We start from the raw sequence: 19,797 nt of genomic DNA, 5'->3' as shown, positions 1-19,797 counted from the left end.
GAGTAAACAATCTCAATTTTGCAAAAAGTAGTGATACTTTTTCTAAATAAAGGCTTAAACAATTTAAAAAAATGTGCATTTACAAGGCTTCTTTTCTAGTCAAAGCTTTCAAAATGGCTGCTAAAAAATGAGAACACATGAGAATACATATCTGAGTGTCAAATGAGTGAGTCTGATTGGCTTAGAATTACAGGAGGCATGCAGTAAAAACACATTAATTGGTTAAAAACATCAAGTAGAATAATACATAATTTTTCTTTATAAAATCTGAGCTCAAATATGTTGTGCTCAATGGCTACATGAGCTTAATAGGTATGTTTACCTATACCTTTACTCATAGCAATCTCGTATCAGTTCTGGCCCTATGGAAATTGAGTCAGATAATTCAGATAAACAGAAGTTGGTCTGTTTGTAATGAATGACAGAAATGCGGTTAATATGGTTCACATGAAGGGTAGAAAAAGATGCTTTGGCCAAGGCTGGTACCAGATTGACCAAATATACAGTTGTATGTTTTATTTTTAAGAATTGTGGTAGTGCACATAGGCAACTAATGTTGAACATCTAGATCCTGTAGCCTTACTACTTTACTACCTTAGGGGAGCTCCATTTGCCTTCATCGAAAACATCTCCTAGAATAAAGATCATCTCTGGCCTGAGCAGAAACAGTGCTGTCTGAAAAGATCTCTCCATCTGCCACTCCCTATGAGACATAAGGTAAAAGAGAAAAAAGTACAGGGTCAGGCAGGATATACACAATTTGAAAAAATAAGGATAAATACCTTGCAGTGCTAGGTCCTTACTCAAGAGCCAAATGATTGAAGTTTAGCAGTAAGGGGATCATTTCTACTGAATGGTTGGTGGTGAGAAATTCTTAGGCATTTTATCAGTGCGTGATATGCAGAACATAAAAAAATATGAGAGAAATTGAACCTCAGTATCAGAGTCGAACTTTATTGTAATTACACACATGTACAATGAAATTATGTATAGCTACTCTCCTAGACAGAATAAATATAGAAAAATAGAATATAAAAATATAATAAGAATTTAAAAAACATCATAAATAACTAAATGAAGAGTAATAAGAAGTAATGATGAGCAATTATCAATTGTGTCCTTGTGCAATTGTGCATTCACATGCTGCAGCTTTGCATGTGTGTGTTCATAGTTCTGGGGATTATGAGGAAGGGGGGAAATAAGGGTACAGTCGTATGCAAAAGTTTAGGACAATAAAACCCCTGACAATTTCCATGATTTTCATTTATAAATATTTGGGTGTTTGGATCAGCAATTTCATTTTGATCTATCAAATATCTGAAGGACATAGTAATATTTCAGTAGTGAAATGAAGTTTATTGGATTAAAAGAAAATGTACAATATGCATCAAAACGAAATTAGACAGGCGCATCTGTATGAAGAAAGGATCAGTATCCTTTAGCAGAAATAACAGCCTCAAGACGCTTCCTGTAATGAGTGCCTAGCCTGTAATAAGTGTCTGGATTCTGGATATATGTATTTTGGACCATTTCTCCTTACAAAACATCTCCAGTTCAGTTAGGTTTGATGGTTGCCGAGCATGGACAGCCCGCTTCAAATCACCCCACAGATGTTCAATGATATTCAGGTCTGGGGACTGGGATGGCCATTCCAGAACATTGTACTTGTTCCTCTGCATAAATGCCCGAGTAGATTTTGAGCAGTGGTTTGGGTCGTTGTCTTGTTGAAATATCCAGCACCGGCATAACTTAAACTTTGTGACTGACTCCTCAACATTATTCTCAAGAATCTGCTGATATTGAGTGGAATCCATGCGACCCTCAACTTTAACCAGATTCCCAGTACCGGCACTGGCCACACAGCCCCACAGCATGATGGAACCTCCACCAGATTTTACTGTGTTTAGCAAGTGTTTTTCTTGGAATGTTGTGTTCTTTTGCCACCATGCATGCATAATGCTCCTTGTTATGACCAAATAACTCAATCTTTGTTTCATCACTCCACAGAACCTTATTCCAAAATGAAGCTGGCTTGTCCAAATGTGCGTTTGCATACCTCAAGCGACTCCGTTTGTGGCGTGTGTGCAGAAAAGGCTTCTTTCGCATCACTGTCCCACACAGCTTCACCTTGTGCAAAGTGCGCTGAATTGTTGAACGATGCACAGTGACACCATCTGCAGCAAGTTGATGTTGTGCCCCTCCAATATTTACGTGGCCTGCCACTTCTGGCCTTAACAAGAACTGTGCCTGTGGTCTTCCATTTCCTCACTATGTTCCTCACAGAGGACACTGACAGCTTATTAATGTTGAACAATCTTTGTTTTCAGGTCATTTGAGAGTTGTTTTGAAGCCTCCATGTTGCCACTCTTCAGAGTCAAAGAGAACAACAACCAATTGTGTGTTCCAATTAATCAGTGCTAAGCAGTTACTGTACAGGTATTTAAATCAAGAAAATGGCAAGGGTGTCTAAATTTACGCACCTGTCTAATTTCATTTTGAAGCATATTGCAGATTCTGTTAATCCAATAAACTTCATTTCACTACTGAAATATTACTGTGTCCTTCAGTTATTTGATAGATCAAAATGAACTTGCTGATCCAAACACCCAGATATTTATAAATGAAAATCATGGAAATTGTCAGGCGTTCTTAAACTTTTGCATACAACTGTAATTGTCAACCTGAGCAGAGAAGGGGTGGGCAGGAAGAAGCCACATTGATGGAGGCCATGGCTCTATGATAGAAACTGTTCCAACAGGATGAGGAACAGTTTCTATCAGTGTCTACCTTCTTCCTCCTACTGGTGTATATGTAGTCTAGCTTAGGTAGTTTTAGCCCAGTGATATGCTGGGCTGACTTTACCAAGTAAAGTTGGGACTACAAAGTCCACTACCCAACTCAAACTTTATTATTGAGTTGAAGGTGTGAATGAGGGTACAATCATGAGTGAACAATCATGTGGGGTGCCTGTGTTCAGAATGATCTTTGAGGTCGTCTTTGAGATTCTCACCTGCTGAGCTCTGCCTGTGAGAAAGATGGTTTTCAGATGGTCACATAGCTAGGTAAGTCAAGGCTGTGTGGAGCGCTGTTGCGATGGCATCCCCCTCTAGGGAGGGGGAACTTTTTTGGGTGGCATGGGGATGCTCTTGTGGGTTTTTCATTTGATTGGTTTTGACTTAGAAATTTTTCTTAGAGCTCAGTAAAAGTGGTGGTTGATCAACTACAATAAAGAAGTTTTGCTCATTCTCATCCAGGTCTGAAGAATCTTCTCATTGTTTTATGTGTATCAATTACAGAGTTATCAGCAAAGTTTATTTTAAATAGTTAATAGTTAATATTAATTTGGCTACGGTTCACCCTGCAATGTTCACCCTCTAATTTGGAAGTTCACGTTTATGTAACTTAGGCATGACCAGTCAAATCTGTTTGATTGAAGTCTCCTGCTACAATTAGCACATTGTCAGGGTGCAACATCAGCTGTGTGTTAATGGTTTCATGTGGCTTTGCTAGTGCTAACGTAGCCTTAGCTTGCGGGGGAATGTATACTGCCATATTACAGTGAAGTCCCTCAGAAGAAAGAACAGTCTGCACTTAGGGGTTACCATTAGGGGTTCTAGGTCAGCAGTGTTTGTTTACAGTGTTTGCGGCTGTGCACCAGCTGTTGTTTACAAACTTATACAGGCATCCTCCTATTAAATCTCTCTGTGAATGAACCAGCCTGCCAGCTTAATGGCTGTGTCAGGGATGTTGTCATTCAGCTAGGTCTCAGTTATGATGTTTACACAGTGAAGCACAGTCCTCACTCTGAACTTATTCATCTTGTTCGTAACTGACAAGCTCTTTGTGATAAAACTTCTCAATAGCAACCAAAAATCTTTATTATATAAAACAACATCCAGTCCCCTCTGCTGCAACCCCCCTTCTCTGCTTCCACAGCAAGCTGCTCCAGCCCCACCTCTCTCTGCACTGCTGTCAGCTCACAGCCTACACACAACACACCTACAACCCCCCCTCCCTCCACAAATACACATGTGATAATAAATACGCAATACACACTGCCCCTTACAGAAGCCCAGGTAAGAATGGAGCTCAGGAAGATCAAAGTGAGGAAGGCTATGGAAAACATCCTGCGTGGTGCTTGTGCCAAAGATGTTGTGCTCAAAAGACCTTGGGGACTACCGATCAGTAGCACTGACCTCGCAAATGATGAAGACTCATCTCCGACCTCTGGTGAGCACATTAATGGATCCACTTCAGTTTGCCTACCAACCTTGGCATTGGAGTGGAAGACGCTGTCATCTTCCTAATAAATCGGGCTATTTCCACCTGGAAAATGCTGGGAGCACAGTGAGAGTCATGTTTTTTTTACTTCTCTAGTGCTTTTATCATCATCCAACCTATGCTCCTGAGGGATAAGATGGTCTACATGGGAGTGGACCATCATCTGTCTGCTTGGATATTGGTCTACCTCACAGACCGACCACAGTATGTGAGGACTCGTGACTGTGAGTCTGACAAGGTTGTCTGCAAATCTGGAGCCCCACAGGGAACTGTTCTGGCCCCGTTCCTCTTCACCGTATACACTGCAGACTTCATGTTCAGCTCAGCAATCTGTCACCTGCAAAAGTTCTCTGATGACTCTGCCATTGTCAGTCTGATCACAGATGATGGTGACAGGGAGTACAGAGGACTGATCTAGAACTTTGTGGACTGGTGCCAACGGAGCTGCCTCCAGGGGAAAATCAAAGAACAGGTGGTGGATTTCCGTAGGCAAAAACAAACTTCATTACCACCAGTGAACATTCAGGGAAAGGACATTGTAAGAGTGGACTCTTACAAATACCTGGGTGTTCATCTAAACAGCAAACTGGACTGGACAGACAATATTGAGGCAATCTATAGGAAAGGGCAGAGCAGACTCTTTCTGTTGAGGAGACTAAGGTCTTTTGGAGTGCAGGGAGAGCTACTGAAGACCTTTTTTTTTACTTGTACAAGTACAGGCCATTGTACAAGGCAACGAAATGCAGTTTAGGTCTAACCAGAGTGCAATAGCAGCAAGTGCAGGATATACAGTGTTTACATTAAATAAGTTAAATAAAATGGTAAAATAGAAGTAATTTCCAGATGTGTATGTAGTATGAACATAATATACAGATGAATATACACTGGAGATCAAAATTAGAGAACAATTTATAAACAATTGAACAATTCTGAAATAATGTCATCTTCACTGCTCAACAGTTGAAGGAGTTTTTGTCCTGTCTATACCATGCTACCAGAACACCTTTTCCACAAAATAACTAAGGCTATTTTGCAGAAAACACACTGATCAAAATTAGAGAACAACAATGATTGTAGCATGGAAAAAGATTACAACAAAATTTTCTGAAGGTTACAACAGTCAGCAATTAGTAGGAAGTGTACAGGCCTCTGCTCTGAATGACTTCAGCACATCTGCGGCCACAGGACAGCACTAATCTCTCAAACTGCTCTGGTGTGATTTTGGTCCACTCTTCTTCCAGTCTCCTCCACAGTTCGGTGACTGTAGTGGGTTTCTTGGCCATAACTTTGTCGCCAAGGATTTTCCAGAGGTTCTCTATTGGGTTGAGGTCAGGACTCTGGGCAGGCCATGTCATTATTTCACTGTTTTCAGTTTCAAGGAACTGCTTTACCCGTTTTGCTGTGTGACATGGAGCGTTGTCCTGCATGAACACTGCAGGCAGATTGGGTGATGAACGCAGGGAAGGAACCATATGTTGTTGAAGAAGGTTCTGATAAACATTTGCATTCACTCTGCCATGTAGCTGTATAAGAGGCCCAACTCCTGCTGCAGAAAACATGCCCCAAACCATGACACTTCCTCCTCCACTTTTCACTGACTTCTTTACACACTTTGGGTTCAGTCTTTCTCCAGTTTGTCGCCAAACATAATGTTTCCCATCGGACCCAAATAAATTAAACTTGCTTTCATCACTGAAGTGAACTTTGGACCAGTTCTCCTCTGTCCAGACAACATGCTCCTTAGCAAAGCTTAGTCTAGCCTTTTGCTTCTTTCTCCTGATGAGAGGTTTGGTGTCTGCAGAGTGGGCTTTCAGTCCAAATGCTTTTAAACAGTGAGACACTGTATGACGAGACAGATCCTTACCCCGTTCAGCGCTGAACTGGTGAGCAATTCCAGCTGCAGTGTGGAAACGATTGCCCATTGAGATCCTCCGCAGTATCCTATCCTCTCTTGTATTTGTCTTCCGTGGACGACCAGCCTTCTTGGGGGACTTGAATGAGTTTGTGATGTTGTAAAGATTCAATATTCTTAAATCACAGATTTGGAACGACCAACTTGTCTTGCTATGGCTGATAGGGTCATCCCTTTGGCCTTCATCTGGACAGCCTGCTGCCGGAGGCTTTCAGTCACTTTAGAACGGCCCACCATCTTGCAGAGTCAGTGAAACTGGAAGTTAGGCTGCTAGTTAAATAGGGGTTGACAGATAATCAAGGAAATTAGCACCAGTTGCCAGATTAACACCAATAACTGGGATGTATCTGAAAGTGTTCTCTAATTTTGATCAGTGTGTTTTCTGAAATGCCTTAGTTATTTTGTGGAAAAGGTGTTCTGGTAGCATGGTATAGACAGGACAAAAACTCATTCAACTGTTGAGCTGTGAAATGACATTATTTCAGAATTGTTCAATTGTTTAGAAATTGTTCTCTAATTTTGATCTCCAGTGTATATGTACTATGAACATAATATACAGATGAATATATATGTACTATGAGCATAATATACAGATGGCTATTACTATAAACTGTAATTAACAGAAGGGTATGTACTATGAACATAATATATTGCTGTTACTATAAACAGAAATCAGGTGGATATATACAATGGTCAGTTAGGCAGTGGTGAGCAGCAATGCAAAAAAAGAGCAAGTGTGCAAATGAGCATAGTTTTTGTGTAACAGTCCATTAGCGCAATAACGAAGTGGGAGGTGGGGGGATGTAACAATGTATGAAGGACAGTAGGATCAATGAGGGGCAGAGTTCAATAAAAAGACAGCTCTAGGAAAAAAGCTGTTCTTTAGACGGCTGGTCCTGGTCCGGAGGCACCTGAAACGCCTGCCGGAGGGCAGAAGAGAAAATAGTCTATGGGCAGGATGAGAGGAGTCCTTAAGAATGCTGCTTGCTTGACACAGACAGCGTTTCTTCTGGATGTCCTCCATGGTTTTCACCACCCGCTGCAATGCCCTGCGCTCTGCAAAAGAGCAGCTCCTATACCAGTCTGTGACACAGCTGGTCAGAATGCTTTCTATTGTGCAGCGGTAGAAGTTCACCAGGATATCCAAGGCAAGCTGATTTTTCGTTATTGTGTCCTCAGAAAAAAGAGGCGCTGGTGAGCCTTCTTGACTAGGCTGGAGATGTTGGGAGTCCATGACAGGTCCGCCGAGATGTGGATCCCCAGGAACTTGAAACTGGAAATGCGCTCAACAGCCATCCCATTGATGTAGATGTTGTCATGTGTGCCTCTTGTCTCTTTCCTGAAGTCCACAATGAGCTCCTTTGTTTTGGAGGTGTTAAGGAGCAAGTTATTGTCATTGCACCATGTGGCTAGGTGCTGGATCTCCTCTCTGTAGGCAGTCTCATCATTGTTGGTGATGAGACCGATCACAGTAGTGTCATCTGCAAATTTGATGATGGAGTTATATCCATTCACAGGCCTGCAGTCGGAGGTGAAGAGGGAGTAGAGGAAGATGTACTAATTTGGCTATTAACTTTGATGGAATTATGGTGTTACTGTAAATGCTGAGCTGAAGTCAACAAATAGCATACGTGCATAAGTGTTCTTATTGTCCAAGTGTGTGAGCACAGAGTGCAGTGCCATGGAAACTGCATCTTCTGTGCTCCTATTGCTGTGGTAGGCAAACTGGTGAGAGTCCAATGTGGGTGGCAGAGAGTCCTTCAGGTGTGCCAGGACCAGCTGCTCAAAGCACTTCATGACAATGGGTGTCAGTGCTACAGGGCGGTAGTCGTTCGGGCATGTTGGGCTCAGCAATCCGCTCAGCACATGCCCTGAGTACGCGTCCAGGGATGTTGTCTGGTCCAGCGGCTTTGTGTGCGCTGATCCAGCTCAGTGCATTGCAGACATCTGTGGAGGAGAGTATGATTGGAGGGTGGTCAGCCGAGGGTTTGAGCTTGGTGGCAGTCTCTCTGTTGTCTCTCTCAAAGCGAGCATAAAAGTCATTAAGCTCATTCAAGATGAGGACATCAGTGGCAGCGGGAGTGGAGTGGGAGGATTTGTAATCACTGATGGCCTGGATGTCTTGCCACATGCGTCAAGGGTCAGAGTTGGAAAAATGTTCCTCTATCTTTCGCTTGTAGCAGTGCTTGGCCTCTTTGATGCCCCTCTTCAGGTTAGCTATGGATGTGCTGTAGGCCTGTGCATCACCTGATCTGAAAGCAGTAATGCCTGCCTTCAACAGGAAGCGCACCTCCTTGTTCATCCATGGCTTCTGATTTGGGTATGTGATGATCTGTTTCTGAATAGTGACACTGTCAATGGTGGTATTGATGTAATCCAGTACAGAGGAGGTGTAGCAATTGATGTCCGTGTGAGTGTCACTGGTGGCCTGAGAAGTACTCCAGTCTGTGTGTAGAAACCTTTCCTTGAGTGTGAAATCTGCTTCTGCAGGCCACACCTTGATGGTTCTCACTGATGGCTTCACTCGCTTGATGACGGGTGCATATTTGGGGGTGAGGAACAAAGAAAGGTGATCTGACTGTCCCAGGTGGAGAGGGGGGTCACAACGTAAGCTCCAGCCATGTTTGTGTATACATGGTTTAAGGTTTTGTTCCCTCTGGTGTGACAGGAAACATGCTGGTGAAATTTGGGGAGCACTGCCTTTAAGGTTGAGTGATTAAAATCTCCCGCAACAATAAACGCAGCTTCCGGATGAACAGTCTGCTGTTTACTGATGGCCGCATACAGTTCTTTCATAGCAAGCTTGGCATCAGCATCAGGGGGAATGTAAGCTGCTGTTATAATGGTGGAAGTGAACTCCTGCGGTAGATAAAACGGTTTACATTTAACCATGAGAAACTCCAGGTTAGCTGAACAATGTCTCCCAACAATAACAGAGTTCATGCACCAAGCTTTGTTAACGTAAATGCACAATCCACCGCCTCTGGTCTTACCGGAGCCATCTAATGTCCTATCCGCCCGGAGTGTGTGTCGTCCCGCTAGCTCAGTAGCGTTGTCTGGAATGCCGCTGTGCAGACATGTTTCCATGAAGATCATCACATTACAGTTCAAAAGTTTCTCTTCCATTTACCAGGATTTACCCAGATTGTTCCAAATTATGAACTTTGCAAGAGAAATTAATTTTGTCTATTTTCGTTGAACTATGTGTTCAGAACAATATATACTTTACGTTTTGGAACAGCTTGGGTCATTTTGACCCAGCCACATTTAGTGGGGCAATAGGTCACACTTTTGCCCTTTTCAGCGCAATGAACATACATACAGACACAAAAATACACACATAAAATGTCCACTAACACACGCACTCAAAACACACACTCACACCCCACACACACACACACATGCACACACACAAACACACACACATATTGGGCATTGCATTTCATTAGGCCTCCAGAAAAGAAAAAAAGCCAAACATTTGTAAATATTTCACACTTTTGATATGCCTTCTCCTAGCAGAGGGCAAAATATGATCTACCGAAATGATGCTACACACACACACACACACACACAGTCAAACACTGTTCAAAGCATTGGGCATTGCAATTCAGTTGGCCTCCAGACAAAACAAAAGCTACACATTTTTAAACATCACACACACACATGCACACACACGCACACACGCACACACATGCACACACATGCACACACATGCACACACATGCACACACATGCACACACATGCACACACATGCACACACACACACATATTGGGCATTGCATTTCATTAGGCCTCCAGAAAAAAAAAGCTACACATTTGTAAATATTCACACTTTTGATATACCTTTGCCTAGCAGAGGGCAAAATATGATCTACCGAAATGATGCTACACACACACACACACACGCACTGGGCATAGCAATTCATTAGGCCTCCAGAACAAACAAAAGCTATTCATTTGTAAATATTTCACACTTGTTAGATGCATTTGTCCAGCTGGGGGCAAAATCTGATCTACCAACAAGCTTTACACACACACACACACAAGCATTGGGCATTGCAATTCATTGGGCCTCCAAAAAAAACAAAAACAATCATTTGTAAATATTTCACACTTGTTATATGCATTTGTCCAGCTGGGGGCAATATCTTCTCTTCTCTTCCTCTTCTACCAACAATCTTTACACACACACACACACACACACACACACACACGTTGTGTTTTCATATTCAAATCATATTTGTTTCCTCTCTCTTATTTATACATTTAGTTGCATCAGTAAGCTTTGGCCTGGAAATATGCTGAGTAATGTTTGACATTCATCAGTCAGTGGTTATCCAAAATAATATTTAATAATTTCTGCTTATTTTACTCAAAACATGTCATAATTTTATAAGGTTTATCGTTCATAAATTAAGTATAATTTAAAAAAACATAAGGAGGTAAACGAAGATTTATTCACATGAAATTATGGCATGTTTTTGAGTGTGTGTGTGTGTGTGTGTGGCCTGTTGTTGGTTGATCAGATGACATCAGGTGGGCAAAATAGTTATTACAAGTGTAAAATAGATATTACACACAGAATGGTGATCATTGTAGAATTTTTGATTTATAAGCATTCAAGTCAATTTGGCCTGAAAAAAAAACTGGTTTTATTATTTGCTGACATTAAAAATGGTCAAAATGGTTTCAAAACAACCTCCTGCCCTTGAGATATACCAGCCTGTAATTGTGCATCAACTTTTGTGCCTCTATAGTGAGAATAATTCAAAATTTCTGGGTTTTTTTTACTAAATAATTAGGCATTTTTGTAAATAAATAAGGTTTATTATACCAAATATTAATTTTTTTTTTTTGCAAAATATATGTTAATATGTTGGAAACAAGTTAGACTAAAAAGGTGAAAAAAAAAGGCTATCATATATACTTCATTTTTTATAAGCAGTCAAAACAGACAAGGTCAAGTTGACTCAGCGCTCCTAATTTGTATAGGAGGACAATACAAGGGTTAAATATTATAAGAGGCAATATAAATAAAATAAATATTATAAGAGGCAATATAAATAAGAGGCAAACACTTTTTCACACAGGGTAATGTGTGTTTGGATTTTGTTTTTCCTTAATAATAAACGCCTTAATTTAAAAACTGCGTGTTGTCTTTACTTGTGTTATCTTAAGATAAGATAAGATACACATACACACACATATTATATATATATATATATATATATATATATATATATATATATATATATATATATATATATATATATATATATATAAATATAAATAAAAAGGAGTTCTGTGGTGGAAACCAAAAAATGGGCACTTTTTTCAAGATGACAGGAAAGATACAGTAACTTAATTCATCAGTCTTTACAAATACACTGACACTGACTTAATTCCAAAATGCATATCATTTAACCTTGAAGTGGATGGGCTACTGTCACCCAACAACAAGAATCTGAGGGTACAGTTTCAGTCTTTATCTGTACAGGTTTGTTGAGTCTGTGCCCATTATAGCCTTACAATATTGAGAACCTAGCACCAGAAACCTAACGTGTTTTGCTGTTGTATTCCATCCACCTTAACATTTGATGTGATGTCTATTCTTAGATGATTATGAGTTACTAGACTTCCTGTCAGCTCAGACCAGTCTCGTCACATTCTCTTCGGAGACCTCTAAACAATGTGTTTCATACAGATCATCTGCACACAGTAGGCTTCATTGCACTCTTCTGTGCATTCTCTAGAGATGGTTATTGTAATGATAGGCATTCTATTGAGAAACCACAAGGTGGCAGTATAGCCTTTCCTTCTGTGTGGTGCTTATATTGTAGATAGACGAAAAAGTAGACGGAAGTTGTTGGATATAACATGCTGTAGAAGTCTAAATAAAATAAAATATAGCTTGCCGTACAAATGTTCATGTGTGACTTCTAGAATAACAGAAGGCTGAACATTACATGGTACCAGGAGTGGGGTCAAGAAAAGAACTGATGCAAGATGGACGCAGTAAAACCACCAACTCCGCTGAAAATGACGGGGAATGTGGACACGAACTGGCGAACCTTCAAGCAACAATTTCAGCTCTACATTGCCGCGGTTGGAGTTGATCGTCGGGCGGATGAAAGTAAAATAGCCCTTTTGCTAACCATTGCAGGAGCAGAGGCTATTGAAGTATTCAACACCTTTGTACAGTATATAATGAACCCGACGATAAAGACAAGTTTGACGAGGTCCTAAAGAAGTTTGATGAACACTGTCTTTCCAAGAAAAATGAAACTTACGAGAGATATGTATTTCGTTCTCGTCTCCAACAGCCTGGTGAGTCGTTTGATAATTATCTCACCGATCTCAAAATAAAAGCTCAGTCCTGCAACTTTGGTGATCTAAAAAACTCAATGATAAGGGATCAGATTGTATATGGGACAAATGAAAAGAAGAAAAGCTGTTGAGGGAAGCGGATCTCACACTGGCACGTGCGATAAAAATATGTCAAGCTAATGAGCTGGCAAAGCAACATGCTGTTTCTTTTCAAGCGGCGCCATATGACCAAGAAAGCGAGTCCGTGAATGTAGTGAAAATGAGAGGAAAATCACAGTTCAAGTTCAAACAAAAAGACAAAAAGAGAGACGATGATCAAACACAGTTTGACTGTAAGAAGTGTGGTGAAACGCGCAGACTGAGACAATGCCCTGCATTTGGAAAAACATGTGCAAAGTGTAAAAAGCAAAATCACTATGCAAAAATGTGTCATACCAGAAAAAAGATACACATAGTACAGGATGACCCAGATGACAGTGATGATTTGAGCGAGACATTTTTCATCAAAATGGTGACACAGAGCATGCTGTACGTGCAGTAAATGATGATAAATGGACTGCACGTCTGTTAGTCAATGGGACACTAGTAACCTTCAAAATTGACACCGGAGCCAAAGCCAACTTGATCAATGAGAATGATCTGAAAGCTCTTGAAGAGAAACCAAAAAGAGTTGCAGACAAGGCAATGTCATTAACAGCATACAACAATCAGCCAATAAAAACTATGGGTAGTTGTAGGCTCAAATTGACTGCAAAAGGCAGACAACCACTTGATGTTTACAATAGTGCCAAGTGGACATGAGTCGATCCTTGGAGACAAAGCATCTGAAGATCTTGGACTAGTCAAGAGGATCTACCAGATCAACAGTGACAACATAAAAATTGACAATCAAATGAAAAGGCTGTCACAAAGCAAAGGTAGTACAAGTATTGTGAACAAATACGCGACTGTCTTTAAAGGACATGGTACACTACCTTACACTTACAAAATACAGCTCAAGGAAGATGCTAAACCTGTAGTGCATGCCCCTAGGAGAGTGCCAGCACCTCTTAAAGCAGGACTTAAAAAGGAACTGGACAGAATGATACAGATGGGAGTCATCGAAGGAGTGGAAGAGTCCACAGACTGGGTAAATTCCATCACGTGTTAAAAAGAAACTCCCCTGAGTTACGTGTCTGCCTAGATCCTAAAGATTTGAATAAAAATATTAAAAGAGAACATTATCAAATCCCAAAGAGAGAAGAAATTCTGAGTGACATGGCTGGTGCAAAGTACTTCAGCAAATTAGACGCCTCGCATGGATTTTGGCAGCTGAAACTGGACCCAGAAAGCAGCAGGTACACCACCTGTAACACACCATTTGGGCGTTACTGTTCTCTGAGGCTTCCATTTGGCATCAAGTCAGCGCCAGAGATCTTTCACAGAGCTATGGAGTCAATCATAGAGGGTCTGGAAGGAACACAAGTGTACATTGAAGACATAGTTGTCTGGGGAAACACAAAACAACATGATGAGAGACTTGAGAAGCTGTTACAGAGAGTGAAAAAGTACGGACTAAAACTAAAAAGAGAGAAATGTCTTGTTGGAGTGACAGAAATAACATTCTTAGGAGACAAGCTCACAGCAAACGGCGTGCTTCCATACAAAACAAAAGTGCAAGCCATACTGAATATGCCGGCTCCAACTGATAAAAAAGGAGTTTTGCGAGCAATGGGGATGGTTAACTTTCTGGGTAAGTTCATTTCCTACCTTTCCTCAAAAACTAAATGCCTCAGAGAACTGCTGCATCGCAACGTTGCATTTGAGTGGACCACAAAACATGAAAAAGAATGGAAAGAACTGAAGAGAACTGTGACTGCTGAACCAGTTTTAACCTACTTTGATCCAACAAAACCAACCAAAGTCTCCACCGATGCATCAAAAGATGGACTAGGAGCCGTATTGCTACAAATGAATGAACAAAAATGGCAACCTGTAGCATATGCATCGAGATCAATGACAGACACTGAAAAATGCTATGCTCAGATTGAGAAGGAGACGCTGGGCCTAGTGTTTGGGTGTGCTAAATTTCACACTTATGTTTATGGACTGCCCACATTCACAGCAGAAACTGATCATAAACCACTCATATCAATCCGTAAAAAGAATCTCAATGACATGTCGCCCAGAATACAACGTATGATGATGACATTGCAGCGCTATGACTTTGACCTAATATACACGCCAGGTAAATACATAGTACTTGCTGACACACTTTCTAGAGCACCAGAACTCAACAGTGGCACAGCTGAGAACACCGCAGCAGAAGATATTGAAACACACATCAACATGGTCACTGCCTCACTGCCTGCATCGGACACCATACTGCAGCAGATTGTTAAAGAGACAGCAAAAGAATCCATGTTAAACAAAGTGTCTCACTGTGTAAACAACGGCTGGTCGAAAGGAGTTTGCCCACAGTTTTTCCCGGTGCGGGCAGAGCTGTGTATGTCAAAAGGACTCCTGCTGAGAAAGAACAGGATTGTTATCCCACAGACCATGCGCAAGGACTTGCTTCACCGTCTTCATGAAGGACACCTGGGAGTGGAAAAATGTAAGAGAAGAGCCTGTGAAGCCATCTACTGGCCAGGTATCAACAAAGACATAGAGGAAATGATTGAGAAATGTGACATCTGCCTCAGACACCACTACAAACAAGTCAAGGAGCCAATGCGTGTGGCCGACCTTCCCACTGCTCCTTGGCAAAAGGTGGGCACAGATTTATTTCATCTGTATGGCAAGGACTATCTTCTTGTTATAGACTATTACTCGAACTACCCTGAGATTGCGCAACTCTCCAGCACCACCGCACAGTCTGTTATTGTTCACAGGAAAGGGTTCTTTGCCAGACACGGAATCCCTCAATGTGTTGAGTGACAACGGTCCGCAGTATGACTGTGGAGAGTTTAAAGAGTTTGCAAAGCACTACGGATTTCAGCATGTTACCTCAAGCCCATTGTACCCACAAGCCAATGGTCAGGTTGAAAAGGGAGTACAAATTGTTAAGAGACTACTGAAGAAAGCCAAGGACGGTAAGACTGCGTAAGACGGTATAATGCACCTCTGGAGTGTGGAGCGTCCCCTGCTGAGCTGCTTATGTGTCGCAAGCTCCGCACCACACTACCGCAATTGCAACCAGGACGAGACAATAACAACTGGATTAACAACAAAAAGAGACTCAAAATCAGACAAAAAATGGCCTATGACAGAACTACTAAAAGTCTGGAATCTCTTTGTGAAAAGGACACTGTGAGAATTGAGGGACCTAATTGCTGGGACAGAAAAGCGACCATGCTCAGTGAAGTCGGACCTAGATCTTATGTTGTGGAAACAGAGGATGAAGTGAGGAGAAACAGGAGGAGTCTGTTAAAGACTCATGAAGACACTGACAAACACGGTGAAACTGAATCTGAAAAACAAAATGATACACCAAATGCACACCAAGCTGAGCCTAATACCACAGCCTCTCAAATGACTGAACCAATCAGAAGGTCTACTAGACCTAGAAAACCACCTGAGAGACTTATTGAAAAAGTATAATGCTTTACATTGTTGTTTAGAGTAGAGTGCCTTGTTATTAGGGTTCAAGCGCGAAGCGCTGGAAACCTATTGTTTTTGTTAGGATTTTTATTATTATTATTATTATTATTATTATTATTATTATTATTATTCCGCCCTAGAAACGGTCGTGCAGCCCAAACCGTAAGGCCTAGAGAGCTCAAACTTGGTCAGATGGTAGTACTGGTCTACTAGTTACTCAGGGCCAAAATCTCAGCGGAATCGGACAATCTGGGGCGCTTCAGCGCCCCAAAACGCGTTTGTGCCCATAGGTCCAAAAACCCAATTTTGTGCTGACTCGTAAGGCAAAGTCTCAGAATCAGAATCAGAATGGTCTTTATTGCCAAGTATGTTTTCATACTTCGTTTTGCTTCGCACGAGGATTGTAGACTCACCGATATGACTTTGTTTATTTGTCACTTTGTGTATGTGAAAATCCTTTAAGGCCTTAAACTCCCTAAAGGCCTTAAACGCTTGAACCCGGGAAATGCTGCTTGCAGCTTTAATTGTTATTGTTATTTCTTTATGAGGTACTTGAATTGTGCAACATGTTGACCTTTTGCATGGTCTTAAGGCTTTATTACAAGCAAAAGTTAAAAGTTAAGTTAAAAAAAAAAAGAGCTGTTTAATTAAACTTTGTTTTACAACTTTGGAAAGGGGATGTAATGATAGGCATTCTATTGAGTAACCACAAGGTTTCAGTATAGCCTTTCCTTCTGTGTGGTGCTTATATTGTAGATAGACGAAAAAGTAGACGGAAGTTGTTGGATATAACATGCCGTGGAAGTCTATAAAATAAAATATAGCTTGCCGTACAAATGTTCATGTGTGACTTCTAGAATAACAGAAGGCTGAACATTACAGTTATGTGTGAAAATACTGCCATCCTGAAACCCAACGAAGCCATTTTTGAAGTCACTGGGATCATATTCTTCTATTCTTATTTTGATATTTAAAGTAAACATTAATAAGAGGGGTTCCAAATAAAAGGGACGGTAAGCGTACATTATGCTGGAAATCCCAGCTTGTCTCACAAATATTGTGATGCCAGTGCATACAATATGTGTCTAGCTCAAATGACTTTCTTTTCATTATTTTGAAACAAAATTCAATACATACGCATCAAACTGACCTGAAGCAAAACCTATGCGACCTATTTCACAGCAAATGCAAACTCACCTCCTCAGTTTGTCGAACCAGTGTCCCCTGATGGCTCCGAGCAAATGAGGATCAGATAAAAAGAGGACGCGAAGAGGGTCCCGTTTCTCCGCTATCTCAGGCCACGAGCATCGCAGAATAACGGGGAAGTAGACAACATATTCACAGAATATAAACACGCAACTAACCGTAACACCGATCCATAACATCAGATTCCATTTACTTTTAGCACGCGCTCTATGCATGCTTCCGGGTACGGAAAGCCACAAACAGCAGAAGGCTTAACAAGATCATGGACAGTACACAATGCGTATTCATTCGTAAAGCGAGTACCTTGTTTTTAGCAATAAACCTGCTCGCGCATTCCTCTAGGTACAGTATAGAGGCGGTCCCTCATGACGTCAGTCACTTTCTGTTGAGGAAGCGGTCACATACATATAAACCCACAAAGTCTTATATATACAGGTGCATCTCAATAAATTAGAATGTCAGGAAAATGTTCATTTATTTCAGTAATTCAATTCAAATAGTGAAACTAGTGTATTATATAAATTCACTACACACAGACTGAAGTAGTTTAAGTTCTTTTAATTGTGATGAACATCCACCCCCGACTTCCGGTTATTAGCGACAGCTGACAGTGTCAGCTACTTCCTGCTGCCAGCTGCCGATTTTTCGCTGAACCCCCTCTCACTGTCAGCTGAAGTCGGAGGTGGATGTAAATAAATTATTAATAAATTAGTAATTAATAAATTTATATTTATGAATGTGAGTCAAAATCATCACAATTAAAAGAACTTAAACTACTTCAGTCTGTGTGTACTGAATTTATATAATACACTAGTTTCACTATTTGAATTGAATTACTGAAATAAATGAACATTTTGGCTCGTTGGGTACTTGTCATTTGCAAGAGAACAAAGTTATAACAATTCTACACTTATGGATAGATAGGAGTGTAGAAGATTATTAAGAAGAATGGTTGTAGAATGGTTATAACTTATTAAGTTATACAACTTATTGGTTATAACTAGAAAGAAAGAAAAGAATTAGAAACAAAGAAAAAGTTTAAGTTAAAGGTTTGTTAGAAAAAAAAGAAAGATTAGTTAGATTAACTAGGCTTTTAGATTGGAACTGGTTGATTGAACGGCATTTCACTCTCCAGTAGCTGGCCTGCAAAACCCTGGATGGGTGTTTTCCACTCGGAAAGAAAATTCTTTTCTTTCTTTCTAACTATTCATAAAGTTATAACCATTCTACAACCATTCTTCTTAATAATCTTCTACACTCCTATCTAAAAGCCTTGCATTTCTCCTCGTTTTCCTCTTCCAACATAACCTAGAGGATTCATAAGAAACTTGTGACATTAATATCCAAATTACCTTAGCAGTACACATGGATGCAGCCACATGAATGACTATTCTTATTGCATTGTGTCATTAAGAAGCTAGCAGTGATCACATTTTCATTCATAATTTATTCACCTGGTAAGCAGTTCTTATAAATTTCATTGCATTGTCTGCAGGGCTGCAGTGTGTACATCTGGTAGTATTCTTGACATGTCACAGACTTCTCTCTCCAATTTGTTACACCTGAATATTTAAATTTGAGGAGCATAAAAATTAGCATGATTAAAAAAAATAATTGAAGACATGTTGCCAAACCATTACATTTCTCAGTTTCTATTTTAACCACATTTAAATCAAATGGGCAAAAGAAAAAATATATACGTACTGTCAAGCCAGCAGAAGTGATCCCTCCTCCTAAATGAGTGTATCCACCAGACTTCTGAATTTGGAACAAACTAAAGACAAATTTAACAGTCCAGATAGATTAAGTTAACATGTTAACAAACGCTAATATTTAATGGTAATGGTAACGTATGGGTGTTTTCACACCTAGTTCGTTTGAGCCCTCCAGACACTCTGGGAGCGGTTCAGTGTGTATATGTGAACAAACCATGTGATCTGAGACCCCTTAAAAGGACCCAGAAGCGAACCTCCAGAGGTGGTCTGAGTACTGTTCGTTTGTGGGTTCGTTTGTGGTTCGATTTGTGTGTGACATGTGAAAGCAATGAGGTCCCCGTCCGCTTTGCGTTTCGTCCTACTTTTGCAAACTAGTCCTAGGTTTTTTGCCTGGTCGAGACCAATCCAGTGCAGTAATATTCTCTGGAGTCTCAATGTCAATAATTTTTGAAGAAAAGTCGAAATTTTGATTCAGGGTCCTTAAGGGGCCCCAAAACGTTTGGACTGTGAGGAGCCAGTTTTACTAAAATGTCAATAACTCAAGAACTAAATGAGCTATCAACACCAAACCTGGGACACATGTGAAAGAGGTCAAACTGAGGTCACAGTTCAAAAACCGCGGCGATTGTTTGTTCTTGTTCTCTCTCTCTCTCTCTCTTTGCTCCACTATCTATCTTTTCAGATCCCAACCATTGGATATCTCCTGTCAATCTTCATTATCCTGTGTGACATCACAGTCCGAACACAGTTCTAGAATCAGAGATTCTTCTGATTCT

The 19,797-nt window shown here is 40.6% G+C and overlaps 1 protein-coding gene across 1 annotated transcript in view; it reads right to left on the bottom strand.

The window, feature by feature from the left end:
- Nucleotides 1-17,663, bottom strand: part of mppe1 (metallophosphoesterase 1) — a 30,210-nt gene extending 12,547 nt beyond the window's left edge. Inside the window, exons 1-2 of the mRNA XM_060862221.1 lie at nt 17,298-17,663; nt 595-703 (exon numbers count right to left, since the gene is read on the bottom strand). Of these exons, the coding sequence (XP_060718204.1) occupies nt 595-703; nt 17,298-17,521 (333 nt within the window). The 5' untranslated portion in view covers nt 17,522-17,663. The remainder of the gene's footprint in view (nt 1-594; nt 704-17,297) is intronic.
- Nucleotides 17,664-19,797: the final 2,134 nt, after the last annotated feature.

Source organism: Tachysurus vachellii, chromosome 25 (genome assembly GCF_030014155.1).
Source record: "Tachysurus vachellii isolate PV-2020 chromosome 25, HZAU_Pvac_v1, whole genome shotgun sequence".
Lineage (NCBI taxonomy): Eukaryota > Metazoa > Chordata > Actinopteri > Siluriformes > Bagridae > Tachysurus > Tachysurus vachellii.
This window is presented reverse-complemented; position numbering and strand designations above follow the sequence as displayed.